Here is a 20,727-nt window from a genome sequence, read left to right on the forward strand (position 1 = left end):
TGGTGGGGTGTGTTTCGCTACCAAAAATCACCGCGTCACACCATACTTTGTCGGGGTCAGCACCTTTAGACTGCACCCCAAGACTCCAACACGGAGGTCAATGTAAAAAACCTGGCTGGGGGGGTGGGGGAGGACGGAAAGAAAAAGGAAAGAGGCAAACCAGCCCTGGAGCAGGTTTAAAATGTCCTGCTGAGAGGCTGCGCTTGATCTCGTCAGGATTTCCGATAGGGGCCGTGGAGCGCAAAAGAGGCGACGCCTCAACCCCTGCGCTTTTGGCGTTGATTCAGTTTGTTCAGTGTAATGGTTCCGTTTGAGATGTGTGAAGATAATGTGGAGCATTAAGCTCTGTCTAGTCTGATGTTGGCATTTCAAGCAGGTCGGCCTCACACCTTCCGTCCCCCCACCCCTCAACAGCCTATTTCCAGCGCGGGATCCTTACCCGTGCTGGACCGGCTGCAGCTGCAAGATAACTTGGGTCTTGCTCTCCTCCGAGCTCTCCCCCTCCAGGCTTGCAGGCTCGGCCTTCACCACCACCACATCCCCGACAGGCACCGCGTTCACCTCCGCCGCGTTCGCCATCTTCACCGCCTCTCCCTCCTCCTACCTCGCTCCGAACGATCACCCGCCTACTCGATGACTTCTCCAAGGGGGCCTGCGGGGCCGAGAGGCCCACCCGCGGGCTCTAGGCACCGCTGAACAAACCGAGAAATGGCCGAGGCCCCGCGGTCGCTACTTCGGCGCTTTTCCGTCACCAACGTCTCCCTGCCAGCGTCGATGCGGCCTTACGCCATCACGTTCACGGCGGCGCGACACCGTCACGTGCTCTGCGCCGCCTTCCGGCCCATTTTGGTTTGTGTCTACTCCGGGCGTCGCCATCTTTAATACTGGCAAGGTCTCTCCATCGTGCGATAAAATTAGAAATTGCTGAAGAAATTTGGCAGATCTGTAGAAAGGTCAGTGGGCTCGAGACGTTTCTCTCTCTTACCACAGATGCTGCCAGGCATGCTGAGTTTGTCCAGAAATTTCTAATTCTGTTTTTGCATAAGTTTTCCAACATCCACTTTTCCTTGTTTCTCCATATTTCAATTATTGATTGTGATACGTAATTCACGTTTTAATAATTTGAGATCGCCTTTTAAAAATTTATTTGGAAATAGTTTAATATCCTTAAACCAGACTTCTTTTACCTCATGACAAGAAAAGTATTTTTTTAAAATTCACATTCTGAAGAAGAGTCAGTCTGGATTTGAAACATAATTTTCTTTCTTCACAGATGTTGCCAGACTTGTTGAATTTCTTTTTTTGTACTTCAGATATCCAGCATCCGCAATCTGTTACTTTTAAACATATCTTCCCGATCTTTTCAGTTTTGGCATTCATTGTAGAACACTAATTCTCCAATTCTAAGTTCTAATGCTGGAAAGAATGAGTAAAATGTGTAAGAAACACAGAATCTGCCCAAGTTGGTGCCTTAAAAAGCTACTGTAGGACTATTTTGTTGCTTATCTGATGATTGTATTTTCCAAAACAAAATCTACTCAATAGATTATCTGATTGCTCCCACGGTGCCAGCCACATTTCCTATTTTCTAACAGTAATTTCTGTTATACTGTTACAGTATAGTACTCGTAATGGGATAGGAACTAAATGTTACATATTATGTATCCTGGGTGTCGCATTCACGGTCCCACGTGCCGAATAACAATGTATCAAGCAATCGATTACATAGAGAGCAGCAAGAAATATGAAATTCCAGCCTTGAGTCTAAAATACGCTTATTTCTAACTCCTGGGAACCAGAATAAGTAACAATTACACTCCAAAAAATATTTAATTTCTGGCGAGCGCTTTGACCAGTGGCAAAACGCAACAGAAATGGTTTTTATTTTCATTTGCTCTATGCTCGGGAAATTTGCACTGAACTAAATTCTCCTCGTGGACCACATAAGGAACAAGTCCTAGAAACATTTTTATCACTATTTTTTGCATATTAACTGCATTAAATGAAATTATAAACAGATGCTGGAGAAACTCAGCAGGTCTGGCAGCAGTCGAGAGAAAGAGTTAATGCTTCGACTCTGGTATGGCTTCTTCATAAGACTTTCAGAATTCCAGCATCCGCTGAAATTTGCTTTTATTAAATGACATTATATGCGTGTTGAATGAATTTGAATATATATTTAATGTTTTACACTAATTGCTGAATGGAAAAAATGACTTTTGTCTTGAATTTCTAAAATAAAATCCATACACCAGACAGAAATCTGTTTTTTAAATGAAAAAAAATACTTCTACATTGATCCCTAGTGATGTGAAGACACTTGGGGAGGCTTCCCATTATCTTATCATCATCAGTATCAAAATTTCACTTGGGATTTATTCATCACCCCCACTCTTTGTCTGCATTACTTTAATGTTTGTGCTTCCAACATTGAATGTATATTCAAATATTCAGCTTTGTCTTGTGAATATAATGTTGTGAAAATTCCACAGATCTTGGGAATTTTAGCAACAGCTTGCTGTCAGTTTACTTCTGCCTATTCTTGGATATCATTTAGCAAAATGTGGCAGGCCTAAATATTGCAGATAGGGTTCCATTCCAGTGCTCCAGGAATTGAAGTTCAATGTCCAGGTCACTGCTGTCTGCAGAAGAAGAGACTTTTTAAAATCATTTTCTTTGAACATTTCTCCATATCAGAAATGAAAGTATTGAAAATAGGCACTAGCTTGGCTAGTGGTCAAACATAATCTAATTAGGTGATGAGTCTTTGTGTTTTCTAATCGGTGCAGGAAGGTCAAAATGTGTTGGTTGACTAATGAATGGTGTTTAGGGCAATTTACGTGATGAAACCTCAAGGAATACAACTAACCACAGGTTGGGAACCCTGGATGTGGATGTGTAAAAATTCTTGTTCCTTGTCACATACCACTTGCGTACATTAGGGGTCACTATCCCACTCATAAATTGAATCCAGCACAAGAAACATGTTCTCACACGCACACAGCTTATTATGATCCAATACTTAATATGTGCACAACGTGATCAATCTATGTAGCCCTCATCTAGTCCTTTTCTTAGATGCTTTAATTGCCGCATTGTAATTTTAGAATGTACTGTGGAACTCTTTGCACTGCGTCTGCATTTGCTGATACCCAGGAGAGTGTGCATTAGCAGCAATGTTGCCCATAAAGATGGTTTAACTAATAGTGATGATATTTAATAATAATATAACTTATAATAAAACAGTATATCAGGTAAGAGAAATAAAGTGTTAAACAATGTAGAACTTTCATTTTAAATTTTAAAAACTGACTTAATATCGTGGAAATAATCGGCAGTGAACATGTGTGGTCAGCGATCATTATTGGAAAGTTGGTGTCAGCAAATATATCCTTGCACCATACTTCAGGGGTGTCCGCTACCATTCATCAATAACGCTCTTGTCTCGGAACCAGAAGGTTCAGAGTTTCTCCCTTTCTAGAGATTCAGGCACAAAATCTAGGCTTATACCCCCAATGAACTACTGAAGGTGTACCATACTATTGGAGTTTCCCTTTCAACTTAAACATTAAACTGTGCCCCAGTCTGCTATATTAGCTGGATGTTAAATATCTCCTAGTGCTCTGCTGAAGAACAAGCCCAGTGTCCTGTCCAATATTTAACCCTTAGCTAACATCTCTAAAAACAGATGATTGGCTTGTTTGTGGGGCCTTCCAGTATGGAAGTAGGTTGCTGCATTTCCAACATCAACAAATTTTAAATGTATATCTTTGGCCGGAAGGATCTTCAGGATGTTCCATGGATATGATATGGTGTTGCCTAAATGCAAATTTACTTGAAAAATGATCAGAAAACACTTTTCCTCATTTTTAGCTAGGTTTTTGGTAGGTTCACCCAGAATTAATGTATTTGTATCAGCTGTAACAATAAAAACAACCTCCCTTTATGTAGTGCCTTTAACATAGGACATTTTACTAAGGCACTTCATAAAAGTGATAATCAAACAAATTTTGACTTTGAGACATGTACAAAACATTACGCTGACTTAATAGATGACCTAAAATTGATCAGAGAGATTTTAAGACACATCTTAAATGAGGATGGAGCAGTTGAGATGCAAAAGGAGGAAATCCTGGAGCTTAGACTCTGGATATCTGAAGGTTTAGATGCCAAAAGTGGAAATCTTAAAATCAAGGATTTCAAGATGACAGAATGAGAGATCTTCCAAGATTTTAGAAAGTTGTAGGTCTTGAAGTAGCTTACAGAAATAGGGATGGGGTGGAGGAAAGACTGTACAGAGGTTTGGTAATATGGATGAGGACCATTTTGAAATCAGGACTTTGATATCTGTGGGCCAATGTTAATTAAATGAGCGCAAGAGTAATTGTGAATGAGATTATTAGTGTCCAGAACACTAATCAATGATCATAGATCATAGAATCCCTACAGTGTGGAAACAGGCCCTTCGGCCCAACAAGTGCACACCAACACTCAGAGCATTCCACCCAGACCCATCCCCCTATAACCCACCTAATCTACACATCCCTGAACACTAGGGGCAAATTAGCATGGCCAATCCACCTGGCCTGCACATCTTTGGTCTGTGGGAGGAAACCGGAGCACCTGGAGGAAACCCACGCAGATATGGGGAGAATGTGCAAACTCCACACAGACAGTCACCTAAGGGTGGAATTGAACCTAGGTTCCTGGCCATCTGAGGCACAGTGGTAACCACTGAGCCACACTTTGTCCAATTCTGCCACTTAAGACATTTATTCATGTTTCTTACAAAATTCTCTCCACATCCCCTCCTAAAGATGTTAATTAATTTTGCAGGGCATCTCCACAGGTACTAATCTACTCTCTAGCAATTAATAATCTTTGATGCTGGTTATTTATGAGTTTAATACATGAAGGAAGTCTTGCAATCCATTTTACCTCATGCTTGTTTTAAAAACAACCATAGCACCTTCCTAATAAACCTTAATGTCACTAATGTTCACTAATGCCCTTCAGGGAAGGAAATCTGCCATTCTGGTCTGGCCTATATGTGACTCCAGATCTACAGCAATGTGGTTGACTCTCAACTGCCCTCTGAAATGGTTTAGCAAGCCACTCAGTTCAAAGGCAACTAGGGTTGGGCAATAAATGCTGGCTAGCCAGTGACACCCATGTCTCACAAGTCTATAAAGAAAAAAACCTTCTTGAATTCTCTGCTTGAAGGTAGATCAGACCTACAGCACCACAATCTCCCCCCTGGGTTGGGTAAGCAGGCAGTTCTTTCATCCATCCAGCCAATATGAGATTGAGCTCCGTGCTGTTGGCACCAAACTGAAACAGACAGGTGGTGTGCCAACAGGGTGTCCTATCCTGCAGTCCAAGTTGCTGTGACAACTTAGACTTTAACATGCATATTATACCCTGGAGCTGTGGAAGGTGATGTTAGAGATTTCGATCTCTTTCGATCACATGGCTGGCCATATTTTTGGGACTAGGGTTCCTATCCCACCACGGCAAGTGACAAATTTAGAATTCAATAAAAATCTCAAATAAAAATCTATCCTTATTGCAACCATGAAACCACTGCCTATTCTTGTAAAACTCATCTAGTTCTTATCTGCTGTCCTTACCTGGTCTTGCCTATATGTGACTCCAGACCCACAACAGTGTAGTTGACTTTTAATAGCTGTCTGGGCAATTAGGGATGGACAGTAAATGCTGGACCAGCCAGTGGTGACCATGTCCCATGAACAAAAGAAAACTGTCCTGTTCTTAACACGTGCCATTTGCTCAACCTTCTTTGGATGCACCATGAATGCACTTTTCTGGAACTTCTGGATCAGCAGCAGGGGCACCATTGACTGTACCACAAGACCCCGCTCTCCATTAGACTCAATGAAGCCCATTTGACTCGATACATGAAATCACGGTGATAGAATATGCTGACATCATAGTTACATTCTCAATGAGTCCATAGCGATAGAATTCTCTGGTTTTATTTGCTTTGAAGTAATTTTTAAACTGTAAAGATTTGTAAGTTGAAATGCAACTCTGGATTTCTTATGAAATTGCTTTGCCTTCTATTTTAACCTGTTGGTTTTAGATAGTTTAATTGAATGCTTAAGCTAGAGAGTAATGTAACTACATGATATTCCAACCTAGTGGTAGCTTGCCCAATTAACTGTGATCCTTTTGAGAGGCCAGATGGTCTTCACTGGCTATTGAACAGGAGCATCGCAAGCCAAGCCACCTGACAATCACACACTTACCACATGGATACTGATGACATGTGTGAAGCCTAGGTTGATTGATTCCTCAATGGATTCCAAAGCCCACTGTGATCAATTGTGCATTGCTAGTACCTCAAGAGTCGAGAGCTGTTATTGTGCAGAGCTAGTGCCCTTACCCCTGGGCAAGAAGGGCTGGGTTCAAGTCCCACCTGCTCCAGAGATGTGTCATAACGTACCTGTACAGATTGAATAAAAATATGTACCCCTATGAGTTCAGTTGAATTAACTGGACACAGGTCAGGAATTGAGATTCATGCTTTGTCGGGTTTATCTCAATTCCACAGTGAGTGGTGCATGTAAGCATAGCCACTGTAGGTAGTTGAAATAGGTTTTCTCAATGGTTCTGATAGTAAAGCAGTTGCTATAGCATCTGATTTTCAGGAGGGTGTGTCTTATGCTCCTAATCCAAAACGCAGTTTCTCTTTCTATTTGTTACTGGTCGCAAGACTTGTTACATGTAAATAACAGAACTTCAGCAGCAGATTTCAGGAAGTACTTGTACAAGGTTTCTTACCAAGTTATATTCTAGCCAGCAGAATAATTGCTGCACACGTTGGATCCAAGCAAAGACTGAGGTAAGGAAACAACTTTGAAAATACAGAACAGCCCCAGTGAGAGCTCTCAGTTACTCTTCCTGTGCAGTTGCGTTGAGCTGGAGCTGCTTTGTGGGCCATAATCAGCTTGTGTTTGTTGCGGTATTAACAGATAAGGCATAAACCTGACAATTTATAAAACATAAGGAGTGGCAAACCTGGAAGGTACAGTAGAAGGATAATTCCAGAGCAAGAGAGAGAAGGAAAAGGGGGGCAAGTGAACAGGGATAGGAGAGTACAGTGGAAAAGAAGCAGTATTACAGAGAGGTGGGAGAGAGAGCGGGAGACAGCAAGGAAGCAGAAGTAAAGGGGAAGAAACGGAATGGGGAAGTGGAAGAGTGGAAAAGGATGAGACGCACACAGGAAGGAAGGGAGAGGGAGAGTGGAGGAAAAGGGGTGTATGCAGATGGAGTGGGATAGAGGAAGAACAGCAGAGGAGCTGAGTGGGACAGCTGTGGAGTATGTAAGGGAATTATGTGTAAAAAGAGAATGTGGAATGCAAAGAAGGAGGGTTCGGAGAGGAAGGAGAGGAGAGAGAAAGCAGAGGAGTGGGATTAAAAATTTAACAGTAGTTTTTTCCACATCATAAATTAGTTTGGGAAAAAAACACAGACCACATCTTAGTTAAGATATTATATGGAATCCCCACAGTATGGAAATAGGCCATTCAGCCCAACAAGTCCACACTAACCCTCCGAACAGCATCCCACGTAGACACATTGCCCCTGCTGTATCCCTGTGTTTCCCATGGCTAACACACCTAACCTACACATCCCTGAACACTATAGGTAATTTAGCATGTGGGAGGAAAGCAGAGCACCCGGTGGAAACCCATTCAGACAAGGGAAGAATGTGCAAACTCCACACAGACTGTGGCCTGAGGCTGGAATCAAATCCAGGTCCCTGGTGCTGTGAGGCAGCAGGGCTAACCACTGGGCCACTGTGCCACCCCATGATTTTTAACATCAGCATTTAAATGTTAGAAATTATAAACTATCCAACCTTTGGGTGAAATTGGCAAGAATCACAGTATAGTGCACTGGATGTGGTATGACAGAATGGACATTTTACCTTAAGTTCTGTAACAACTGCAGTTACCTTCAACTTCTCCCAACACTAATTTAGGATGACTTCTTTTCTGCTGCTGCCCCTCATTCCCATTTCATCTCTTTCATGGTCCACATTCACCAGATGTGTCCTCCTCTTGTTGCTGTCTTTCAAGTGTGGCTCAGGGTGGTGAGTGTCTGTGGTGGGTGTTTGGAAGGGAACTGTGTGGTCTCTGAATGTTCCTGTAATCACACACCTCCCAGCAGAGGGCATAGGAAAGACTTCAGGAAAAAAAGAACCCTAATTGCTTTCCAGTTTCCATTGCTGGTCCATGATAAAAAAGGACCAAGTTCAACTGTACTCACTACCTGGAAATGCCCCACTTTGGATACCGTTAGAAATCTCCACTTCAGTCATTGACTATCACCATTGCTGTGCTGTGTCGGAGATTCTAGCCCAAAAGTTTGTAAATGGAAATATAAGTATGCACTTCTGCAGCGCCATTCACAACAAACTTCTCAAAGCACTTTATACTCATAATGTACTTTTGAAGTATAGTCATTGTTGAACTATAGAAAAAGGAGCAACCATTTTGTGTATAGTAAAGTCACAGAAACAGCAAAGCGATAATAGTATCATTTATCTTAGTTGATGTTGATTTAGGGACATATACTGGCCAGGAGAACATCATTGTTCCTTTTCAAAAATCACCATTATGGAATCTTTTCCTTCTACCTGGGAGGAAAGATGAGGCCCCGGATGATGTCTCATCTAAAAGACAGCATCTTTGATGGAGCATTTCCTCTGTACTAGCACAGGAGTTTCAGTCTGGATTATGTTCTCAAGTCCTAGAATTTTCTTTTAAATTTTCGTAACAATTTTCATAATTTAAGTGGGAAACTGTAAATACAACAAAAGCATCAAAAGCTTTTTTAAAAAGACTATAGCCTAAGTATTTTCAATGTGTACACAAAGATTAGTTAACTGCAAACAATAGCGAAGGAATTTGAAAATTTGAAAAACAGTTTTTAAAAATTATTTCCAAAACAATTTTAGACAGCCTGGCAGTAATTTTGAGTTTGTTTGATATTGTGGAACAGGCAATAAAGAATTGGTTTATCCATTCTATACCTTTCCCAAGTTATAGTTACATTAAGGGTGGAGAGGATGCTGAAGATCAGGATTTTGAGAAAGGATTGTCGGAGAGAATGAGAGAGACTGGAGAATTGGAAGAAAGGAAGGCTGGAGAATGGAGAGAAAAGGTCATCAATCTAAAACACTAACTCTGTTTCTCTCTACTACATGACCTACTGAGAATGTTGTGCTTTTATTTGGGAAGAAAAGGATACTGGAGATTGGATGCTGATATTTTCTGAAAAGCAGAGAATAGCAGCAGCTGCAGAAGCAGCAAAGTGATGAGTGGGAGTGTCACTGAGAAAGAAGCAGCCAGAGACCATGTTGTCAGTAAAAAGGAGGATTTTCACTGGAAAAATAAAGAAGGAAGATTAGCCCTTGGACCTGCTGTTTCGGGGCAGTGATCATAATTGCTGCTGCACTGGTGCTACTGCCCTTAGGTTGGATTCAATAACCACACTCTTTTCCCATCTTCCAACAATGCATATCCGGTAAAGTTACAGTGGTAGGAAGCAGAAGGAAATTTAGATACGTTCATACCCCGGCTGTCAGATTTTCTTTAAAGCTGTGCAGTAGAAGCTGAGACAAAAACAGTTGCCTGTGGTCTTGTAAACTGTAGATTACGGTCAGTTAAGGATTTATGTACATTTGCTCTTGGTATGCAGGCAGACAGCAGCAATTGTGAAATGTATGTCACCCTTCACAGAAGTCCACTGGACAGATGGGACTTTGATAACCAACTGTTAGCTATCTCATTGTCTTCACTTTTCAAAGGTAGCTATAATGGCCAATAGACGGGAGCGAGCAAATTCAACAAGTGGCGAAACTCTCTACAGGATTCTACATTTGCCAAGAAAATCTACGCCAGAAGAGGTTAAAGCAGCGTACAGGTAGAAACACAACAATGGAAGTTGGCTCTTAAGGTCCGCGAGCTTGTTCTATCATTAAATTGTACCATAATTGATCTGTGTCTTCCCTCCATTTTCTGGCATTGCCCCATTATCTTTGATACTCATGTATGACATCCCAATGAAAAATGTAAACTCCAGTCCCTGCTATCATCCTCTCAAAGGGTCCAGCTTGAATTTTGACGTTGTGCCTACCAAAGGAAATAATTTCTCCCTAATTGACGCCCCTCTCTTTGTTGCCTTGAACCTCTGGTTCAGATTGTCCCAGTCATCATTTTCTTGCTGCTGTTTGTAATTACTCCTGCCAAGAGATCTGCTTTCATGGTGTGCCACACTCACCTAGTCTGTACCATGCTCACATAGCTATTGCAACCAGTCCATGACACCCAGCGACATTTAGACTGAACCCTCATTCTGCAGCCCTCTACTTTGACCTCTCAAAAGAGACCTTGGTAGCACATGGCCGAAATCCTGACATTGGCTTGTTTTGAACGTTTCAGTCCTTTTGCTCTTATAATTTCAATTACCTTGTCATTTTCTCTTGTATGTAATTTTTAGCGTAGATCTTAGCATCTACATTTCAAATACTTATTTTCTTCTATAGGTTTTTAACATTGTTTGAGGCACACAGACACGTGGGTAGAATGTAGCACCTTATGAGTTTTATGAGATTAGTCTTGTTAAATTAGACACTGATAATTTCACTATTGGGTGACTTGGTAAACTATTCATTCATTACAGACCGAATATCTGGGATGAGCCACCATCTGAAAGATTCTGGGCAACACTGCATGCCACATTCACCAGCTAATTGAAATTAACATCAACCTTCATTTATAAAGCACCTTTAACATTGATAAACGTCATAAGGCATTTCACGGCAGCGATTATCAAACAAAATTTGGCAGCCATGTAAAGACATGTTAAGACAAGTGATCAAAAAGCTTGTCAAGGAATTAGATTTTAAGGAGTATCTTATAGAAAGAAAGAGAGGTAAAGAGGCCACAAAGTTCATGGAGGGAATTTCAGAGCTTAGAGTCTGGACAGCTTAAAAGAATAGCCAACACTTGATAGAGCAGTGATGCATATGAGCTCAGAATTGAAGGCATGCTGAAACCTTGGAATATAATAGGACTGGAGCAAGTTACAAAGAAAGGAAGTGGGTGAAGCTATGGAGGGATTTGAAGACAAAGATGCAGAATATTTAAATTGAGGTATAGACAGACAGAGAATCAATGTAGATCAGGAAATAGCAGGTGTTGAGAGATGGGGCTTGGTGTGAATTAGGGTGACTTACAGTGAATCAGAGCGGCAGGGTTTATGTGAGTTCAAATTTATGGAGGGAGGAAGATGGGAAACCATCCAGAAGAACTAGTTCCAGAAAGAATATTTTAAGAAGGATAATTACTGCCTCTGTCAGTTGTTCTCGACTGCCACTGATTCTGTGTCTGATTGTAATGTAGAAAGCTGGCGCTGAGATATCACCCAGATAAAAATCCAGATGACCCTACAGCTGCTGAGCTGTTCAAAGAAATAAACAGAGCCAATGCCATACTGTCTGATGAAAAGAAGAAGCGTATCTATGACTCATTTGGCTCGGTCGGGCTGCAAATGGCCTCCATGCTTGGGGACGATGGGGAAAACATCCTAGCCTCAAAGAATAACTGCTGCATAAAGGTGAGCTATGTTGCTTGTGCACTGCATCTCCCATTACCAACAATCGTTGGACACATTCCAGGAGATTTTGCCTCTTGAACTCTGCCCCTCCCCCATTTCTCATCACCTAATTACTCTGCCCTCACACTTCCATTCCTGGTCACACGACACGTCATTCCTAGCTTTGCCCAACCTTCCCATCCAATCTTGATGATCTGATTTGGTGATTCTTGACTGGTAGCCTATAGAATCTCTCTTATCCAAAACCTACAAGATATTTTTGTAAGGATTGAATAAATGTGTTCAAAACAAATTAAAATAATACACCATTTTATATTAATATTCCTATGTGTTTTTTACTCTCGCATTTTGCTCTGTGTCTGGGAGATGCAACTTGAATTCCAATCGGTTGATACCTGAGACCATGGTTGTGCTTGTTTTGGGCACAGTGCTGTGATCTGGCATGGAGTGAATGACAATCATGTTCCCAATTGTCTCTCTCTCCTCCCCTTCTTGTTCCTAAATTAGTTAACAATCCATAGTCATTGGGTGCCTTCCAGCACCTTAGTCATGTTACTATATTCTATATGTGAAATGATAGTTTATTCAAACATATACGATCACAGCCTAACACAATCCTGTCCTCCCCTTAATATTAGAGGAGAAACCTTTGAGTTTTCTTCTCCTGTTCAGTTTCAACCTTAAATCCTCTATCTTACACGCACTGCATCTCTCACTTAGGTTTCATGGAAACTTGGCACGGTGATAGCACATCCACCTTCGGAGACTAGGGAATCCAGACTGATTTCTTATGTAATGCTGAAGGAATACAATCATAGAGCCATACAGCATGGAAACAGACCCTTCGGTCCAACTCATCCATGCTTCCAAGTTTCCCAACTAAATGCGTCCTATTTGCCTGTGTTTGGCCTATATCCCTCTAATCCTTTTCTATTCATGTACCTGTCCAAATGTATTTTAAATGGTGTAACCGTACCTGCATCTACCACTTCCTCTGGCAGCTCATTCCGCATATGAATGACCCTCTATGTGAATGTTGCCCCTCAGGTCCCTTTTAAATCTTTCTCTGCTCACCTTAAAATTATGCCCTCTAATTTTGAACTCCCCAACCCTAGAGAAAAGATATTTGCTATTCACTTTATCTATGGCCCTCATGATTTTATAAACCTCTATAAGGTCAGCCCTCAACCTCCTATGCTCCAGTTTAAAATGTCCCAAAACTATCATAGAATCCCTACAGTATGGAAGCAGGCCATTTGGCCCATCAAGTTTGAACTGACCCTCCAAAGATCATCCCACCCAGACCCAACTCACTACCTTATCCCTGTGGCCATGCATTTCCCATGGCTAACCCACCTAACCTACACATCCCTGAACACTAAAGGGCAATTTAGCATGGCCAATCCACCTAACCTGCACATCTTCAGACTGTGGGAGGAAACTGGAACACCCGGACAAAACCCATGCAGGCATGGGGAGAGTGCGCAACGTCCACACAGACAGTAACCCGAGGGTAGAATCAAACCTGGGTCCCTGGCGCTGTGGGCAGCAGTGCTAACCACTGAGCTACCGTGCCTCCCCAAGCCTTTTAACTCAAATCCTCCAGTCCCGTAACATCTTTGTAAATCCTTTTTGCAGCATCTCCAATTTAATAATAACCTTCCTATCGCAGCGGAACGAGAACTGCACACAGTGCTCCAAAAGTGGCCTCACCAACATTCTGTACATGACATCCCAACTCCTATACTCAGTGGTCTGAACAATGAAGGCAAGCAAGCCAAATGCCTTCTTTACCACCCTGTCTAACCATGATGCAACTTTCAATGAACTACGTACCTGAACCCCTATGTCTCTCAGTTCAACATCACCCAGAGCCCTACCATTAATGATGTAAGGTTTGCCCTTGATCACCTTACCAAAATACAATATCTCGCTTTTATTTAAACTTCATCTGCCATTCCTCGATCCATCGGTCCAATTGATCAAGTTCCCTTTGTAATCTTAGATAAATTTCAGCCCTTCTGATTCTACCAGGGCTACAGCAGAATGTGCTGGAGAATTGCCTGATATTTTCCTTGCAGCTAATAAAAGTTAAATGAAAACTTGAATAACTAACAATTTCATAACACAAAAGTCAGATGAAAAATATTTTAGAAAAATGGCTTTTGATATGCTTTCTATTTATATTTTTAAGTTAACTAGCGTAGGAGCAGATTTAGTAATAACTTTCAAAAGGGAATTGGATAAATACATGAAATGAATTTTCTTTCAGTATTGTAGGAAAGGGAAAGGCAGTATGGCTAATTGGGTGCAATATGAGTTGAATGGCCTCTTATCATGCAATATTATTCTGATTTTTTTAATGGGGGGGAATGGGCGTTCTTTCTCAAATTAGTCAAAGTAGTAGTATTTATGGCATTCCAGGTCATTATGGACAGATTTATTTGCTAAATGGCAATAACTATTCTTGACATTAATTAAGTACAGCTAAACCTTGCAAATTCACAGGAAAGTCCATGCAGATTAACAGTCCCAAGTTAAAGAACGGACCTCAAATTAATTTTTATTTCTCTTCCCTTGCACCCAATCTTTTATGTCCTTTCCTAATTTCATTATGTTTCAGCATTCCTTTAATCTTTTTCATTCCCTTACCAATAAACTTGCCGATTACACATCCTGATTCATCTGTCCATCAAATTTTATGCAGAAGGCAGTTACTGAAATAACAAAGGCCATTGAACCATTAGTCAGGATGTAATCTCTCCATCACTTTGGACAATTTCACTTTGCCTGGAAACACTCACATCTGAACAATATAGCTCTTTCCTATCACATTTATCTAACTATTTGAAGATGTCAAACTCTCCTGTCAATCACCTGCAATCAGAAGATAGATAGCCCTACATTATGCCATGTAGTCCTCACTAGGGCTGTTAATCTCCCGAGGATTTGTTGCAAGTTACAGGACTTGCTTCCATCAAAGGGTTGATCAAACTTTAATGAGATCAGGTACTGGCAAAAAAGTTGTTGGATAATTTAAGTAAAGAAATGAATACAAAAGGGAAGTTGTTGGTATGGCTTCAGTAAAAGGAATTGAATACATCTGATCCAATACTGGCACTGCTGTTCAGGCTCTTACCATTAGGACTGAAGTCCTTGGGTTTTGATGTAGGACAATTGTAATATCTGGTCTCATTGTTTATATGACTCGTTTTTTTCTCCCCTATTGTGTACTGAAAGCTTTGCTTCTCTTGCAGTTTTTGGCCTATTTCTGTACGATTATCACTTGCTGTTGCTGCTGTTTGTGTTGTTGTTTCTGCTGTGGCAAGTGTTTACCAAAGGCTGATCAAACCAGTGAAAGCTCTGAGGACATTCCCACAGGTGAGGAACACATGGTAATGGATTTGCAAGTTAAACATCCATCAGACCCATACGAAAATGCTAACTCCTGTATTTATCCTTCTGATTTTCATCCTGCCCTTCCAAAGGTGTTGATTCCTGCTGGGGTACAGACATCTCTCCAACAGGAGACCATAAGCCCCTCAAGTTTGTTCCACATTTCATTAGATCACTGCTGATTTGTATCATAATCCTATTGTTTATTTGCTGACAATCCCCTACTCACCAAAATTCTATCAATCTTCGTCTTTAAAGCTCCAATTTTCCCACCAGCATAGTTGCAAAAAAGTGTGTGTGAATCAGCTCCCCTCTTTCCAGCCTTGCTAGTTGGTCATAACAGATTTGGCCCCGAAACATTAACTCTACTTTCTCTCCACAGATGCGGACAGACCTGCTGAGTTTTTCCAGCAATTTCTGATTTCCAACAACCACAGTTCTTTAGTTTTTTAAATTCTTTGCAGCATGTGGCTATTCATTTCCTCAATTAAAATGTCATTAATTTTTTTCACCAGGATCAAAATGGAGACAATTACAAAGGTCTTCTGGAGTGAAAGGAGGAGCAATTTTAGTGCCTGCTGACTCAGAAACATAATAGACTTGGGACTATCCCCACTGTTACCAGAGCCTTAAGTTCACTCTCCTAGTAAACTTTAACCAGTGGCCCTCTATACATTTTCCCACAAGCCCTTTAACTAGGACACCAGGAAGTAATTTGCTTCCAGGTTGAAATTTTCATAAGTTATTTCATCCTGTTCTATGAAAACATTGACACTAAAACCATTTCTGAAGAAGGGTCTAGGCCCGAAACGTCAGCCTTCCTGCTCCTCTGATGCTGCTTGGCCTGCTGTGTTCATCCAGCTCTACACCTTGTTATATCACTAAATGTTGTCACTTTATAGTGCTACAGACTGAAGAAATTTTTTTAACATTTTTAAAATAGATTGTGAAGGAAAAGTTTAGTTTCCCCAATCTAATTCTCTCATTAGTTTGTAGTGCTATCCCAGACACTGAGCTTCTGATTTCATTATGACCAAGTACGGACGGGTGAAATATTTCCCCTCTTTTTAATTTCCCTGTTGGTTGCAACGAAGATTTAAGTTCTTTTTTAGCATGTGGGTATACCTTTTCTCCAATCAAAATGTAGCTGACTGTTTTTACTGTAAACAATAAGGAGGCAATTACAAAGCTTTCTTGAGTGAAACGAAAAGCAATTACCTACTAACCATGAGAAAAACAATAGTTGCCAAATCCGTCGTACAGTCTCTAATGAAATCACATAGAGAGACACACACAAAAGAAAGTTGAAAGGAGATGGGGTCCAGTACGATGTAAGGTAAAAGAATATACAATTTAAAATCATTAGGGAGTGTTTGAGGCGGAAGTTTTAACTTAACACTATGGTTGATTATTGGTATCTGGCAGGATCAACAATAACGTATGATGTAGTTATCCTTGAGTTCTCAGTGTCCTGATATTTCTCTCCAATCTAGGTACTTATTCCTCCTGAAAAAAAGTGTCCATAGCCTGAGACAACAAGGTGCAGGGCTGGATGAACACAGCAGGCCAAGCAGCATCATAGGAGCAGTGTTCAGTGCTGCATCCTTAGTTTCATCTCCTCTCTCTTCCAAAAACAACTCTTTGAGACACAGCTTGGTTTTGTTACATGTTTGTAGATGTTATGTTCTCATATTTATTAACTGTAGGTGAGGTTCCACACGAACATTTTCAAAAAGAATGAATCAAACTAGAAAATGGGAACTTTTTAACACTTCCTCAAGGGGCTTCCTGGCTGATTTCATTACCCTTAGGAAGACATGCTAATTTCAGCTTGTCTGTCCTTTGTTTAATCCACATTGATCTCACGAAACTTAGCCAACCTACGTGGATAGGTGATTGCTGTGGTCATTTTGAGTCTGTGTTTTTGGTGCCTTTTATAAAACATCATTTCAATCCATGAAAGTCCCAACTTTAAATTGAACAATGGAATTAGATAATTAATAGTCCATGTTTTATGCCATCAATGCAGCACTTATTGCCTTTTGGGGAGACAGTTCCCTATTTCCACTATCCTTTGTGTGAAGATCTGCTTCCTGACATCACCCCTGAATGGCCTATTACAGCTGAACGTGACATGGTCTTACCCATTCTCCAAGCACCTCTGCTTTCACGAGAGATGCACAGTAGCAACAGTATACATTATCTACAAGATGCAATGCGGCAATTCAACAAGGGTTCCTCAGGAGAAGTTTCCAAACTGGGACTTCTGTTAGCTAAAAAGGCATATGGGAAAACCAACATCTGCATGTTCCCCTCCAAGCCACACACCATCCTGACTTGGAACTACAGGGGGCCCCCAATTTACTAACGTGGTCACATATGGGGTGTAAGTGTTAAAGACCCGATATCTGAAAAACTCCTGTACTTATGAACAGCGACTTAATATTGTCCTGCATTGTGCTCTGAGCTGTACAAATTGACTTGTGAATGGACTCAAGAAGGGAACTGGTCCTAACAAGAGGATTGCTGCACTGTCACAGTCAATCTCCTGAACTCCTTTCCTGACAGCAGTGTGTGGGTGCATTTGGACCCAATGGACTGCTGTGTTTCAACAAAGCAACTCACTATTACTTTCTCCAGAGCAGTTAGGGATAAGCAACAAATTTCAGGCCAGCCAGTAATGCCCACATCTCATGAACAAATAAAATAAACAGTGAATAAGATATGATTAGAAGCAGGAACTTACATTTCCCTAGGCTACAGGTTGCTGCTGAGGTGAATAAAGAATAACAAATCTTTGATTTGATTTATTATTGTCACATGTATTAAGATACAGTGAAATATATTGCTTTGTGTGCTAACCAGATAAATCATACCTTACATAAGTACATCAGAATAATAGAACAGATAAGAATGAGTTTCAATCGGAGAGTTAGGATACTGGAGAAATAGGGTTCAATAGGAGAGTTAGGATACTGGAGGAATGGGTTTAATGGGAGGTTAAGGATATAGGAAGAATGTGTTTTGCTGGGTTGGTTAGAGTACTGGAAGAATGGGGTTTGAGTGAAAAGATAAGATACGGGAGGAATGGTTTAATTGGGAAAGTTGTTACTGATGGGGTGAGCTTTCATCAGAGTTGGACAAACAAAGAAAGGATTTCTATGGGGAGTTAACGTAAAGAAGGGATGGTGTTCAATGCAAGGGTTAGGTCACTTGAGGGATGGTGATTACAGTGTTTTAATACTAGAAAGCCAGATAGTTGTTGATGAGCACTGGAGATAGGATATTTAAAGAGAAAATGTAGACAATTTTGCCAGAAGCGTTCTGGATTCTAATGGAGAGTTGAGGTAGCGAAGGGATTATTGGGAGTTTGCACGCCACAGGAATTGGCCTTGATGAGACAAATGTTTTTTTTCTTTTCACTTATTTATCTGTCACTGTAATTTTAACCAATTCCCCAGCTGAGGTGAGCTAATTCAGCAAAAAAAATTGAACCAACAACAATCCAGTCTCTGAGGAATAGTGCTACACAGATGGTAGCATTAAACACTTGTACAGTATAAATTCCTAACAGAATGAAAGAAAGACTTGCATTAGATAGCACCTTTCACACCTCTGGATGACCCAAAGAACTTCACATCCAATGAAATGTTTACAAGGTGTACTCATTGTTCAAAAGAAAAAGGGATCAGCTTATTTGTATATCATTGTGGCACTGAAGTTTAACATATTAATCGACACTCCCTTACTACTGCATTGTAAGGATTAGCCTTGTATTATATGCTCAAGGTTATGGGGTGGAAATTGAACTCTCAATCTCTGCATTGAGAGTAAAGTGCTACCTACTGAGCAATCTTTATTGTTTTAATACATTTATTTTGAATTTTATGTCTATTTTCTGTTTCAGATGATTCAAACCCTATCTTGGATCAGCCATACACCATATATAGTGAAAACAGTCCATTAAACCAGGAGTATGATAGCAGCTACAACACAGTTAAATAAGGAGATTTGAGACATTTGCTTTCAGTGGATATTACAGCCCAATTCAACTTTTTGAAGACTTAGTAGAACTTTCAAAATAAGTCATTACTTTCATACGTTTATGGCACAGAAGGGAGTTTAATTGCTGCACACTCTGCTTTGCCTCTCTGTTTGATACCGAATTATATGTGAAGAGGTATAAACATTCTCCCTCTGTCAAGTAAACCTTGTACTTCAACCTTCCTTGAAGAAACAAACCATGACCCAAATTCTGGAAAAGTAAATCTGTGGGAATTTCCTTCTTAATTCCCTAGGTTAATCAAGCAAATTCCAAGGAATATGGCTAAAACATGATGCACCACTTAAAAAAAAACCTCCTTAACCCTCCCAAAATATTACAATAAAATCTACAGCAAGACCTTTTGGCTCAGTTGGTCTACGCCAGCATTAATGCTTGACACAAGCCACTACCACTCCAATAGCCTGTTCCCAACCTGCCCATATCAATATATTCCCTCATCCCTTATGTGTACATTAAGCTTCATGCATCAATATTCTCTGTTTTATACACTCCATATGATAGGGATTTGGACATTCTCACCATTCTCGCTACAGAAAAGGGTGAAAATGTAAAGTTGTTAGGTGGTTATTCACTTAAGCTTCAATAGAGTTTTAAAAAAATGGCATTAGATGGTGCTATGTCTCACTTTCCTTAACAGTGGCAGAGCCAGGGTAGGTTCATGATCCTCTTCCCTTCACTGCCAGTCAATCAATCCCTAATTCCATTATCATTCTCATTAGTGAAGAGTCAAAGGAAAATGAAGGTATCAGATTGGAGAAGGCCATTAGAATGCACCCAAGTGTCATCCCTACTTTCTATCGCACATTATCCTTCCTACTCTTCAATATCCATGTGCCAAAAATGTGCCACTACCCCTTTGAAATTTGTAACATTCCCCACTTGCAGTGCTCCCCTGGCACCACCCTCAGCCCATGCACCTGACCTGATATTGCTGTGCTCTGTAACTAGTTAGAATGTAACACTTGGAGTGAAATGGTCTTCCTCTGTATTGTGGAATTAAGGACATTCTTAAAAACAGAAAACCATGTGGATATTTAGGAACTATGGGAAAATAAATAATTAAATAATATGATGTTTTGTGCAATTTGTAACCATGGAAACATTTGGCACTAATTTTGTTGACTGGGGTCTCTATGAGCCAATGCTGCCCCAAATAGGATTTAATGAATAAAATGCGCTGTGTAAAATATTGAAAATGACAACTTCACAGTCTAAGTATTATATTGTAAATTTGAAGTCTGTCAGTGGCTAAGGGCACAATTGATATTGGCTTTAAATTGAGCCATTCACAAGCCTGTAAAAAGCATACATTTTACATCGCTTTGCATATCTGCTGATTACTATTCTGTGCTTTATAGCAGATTTCACTTGCGGTATTGTAATTGGTATTGAATAAGAACTGGTGCTCACTTGTTACCACAAATCTAATCATTAGAACAATGAGTACAGACTTCATACCCCTGGCCTGGACTTTAACATATTCTAAAAGAATACTAAAAGAAGCAGATAGCCAATTCCTCTCTACAGATGCAATGCCTAAATTGTGGAGTTAGTGCTTCAGAACGGATTGATGGTTTTGACAGAACAATTGCACTGAAGTATCATCCCAAGTTAAT

General features: G+C 40.5%; 2 protein-coding genes across 6 annotated transcripts in view; one reads left to right on the forward strand and one right to left on the reverse strand.

Moving 5' to 3' along the window:
- Window positions 1-802, reverse strand: part of LOC109932302 (glucocorticoid modulatory element-binding protein 1) — a 40,723-nt gene extending 39,921 nt beyond the window's left edge. The window contains exon 1 of one of the 2 annotated variants that reach the window (XM_020531536.2): window positions 440-802. In XM_020531536.2, the coding sequence (XP_020387125.1) occupies window positions 440-579 (140 nt within the window). In that variant the 5' untranslated portion in view covers window positions 580-802. The remainder of the gene's footprint in view (window positions 1-439) is intronic. The other variant, XM_020531537.2, reaches the window with a different exon arrangement.
- Window positions 803-836: 34 nt separating this feature from the next.
- Window positions 837-20,183, forward strand: LOC109932303 (dnaJ homolog subfamily C member 5-like). 4 transcript variants are annotated; one of them, XM_048612976.1, is made up of 5 exons: window positions 837-953; window positions 9,839-9,954; window positions 11,436-11,649; window positions 14,907-15,030; window positions 18,953-20,183. In XM_048612976.1, exons 2-5 carry the CDS (start codon window positions 9,848-9,850, stop codon window positions 19,048-19,050), a joined length of 543 nt encoding a protein of 180 aa, XP_048468933.1. In that variant the 5' UTR covers window positions 837-953; window positions 9,839-9,847; the 3' UTR covers window positions 19,051-20,183. The 4 variants fall into 4 exon arrangements, with proteins under 4 accessions (XP_048468933.1, XP_048468934.1, XP_020387127.1 ...); XM_048612977.1 differs by having other exon boundaries at window positions 929-953; window positions 9,843-9,954; XM_020531538.2 differs by lacking the exon at window positions 837-953 and adding an exon at window positions 6,719-6,865.
- Window positions 20,184-20,727: the final 544 nt, after the last annotated feature.

Source organism: Rhincodon typus, chromosome 27 (genome assembly GCF_021869965.1).
Source record: "Rhincodon typus isolate 14 chromosome 27, sRhiTyp1.1, whole genome shotgun sequence".
In the NCBI taxonomy this organism is placed as follows: domain Eukaryota; kingdom Metazoa; phylum Chordata; class Chondrichthyes; order Orectolobiformes; family Rhincodontidae; genus Rhincodon; species Rhincodon typus.

Coding starts and splice junctions, on each gene's coding strand:
- LOC109932303 (XM_048612976.1), top strand. CDS start 9,848: ATGGCCAATAGACGGGAGCGAGCAAATTCAACAAGTGGCGAAACTCTC. Junction 9,955..11,435: donor GAGGTTAAAGCAGCGTACAG/GTAGAAACACAA, acceptor ATTGTAATGTAG/AAAGCTGGCGCTGAGATATC. Junction 11,650..14,906: donor AGAATAACTGCTGCATAAAG/GTGAGCTATGTT, acceptor CTTCTCTTGCAG/TTTTTGGCCTATTTCTGTAC.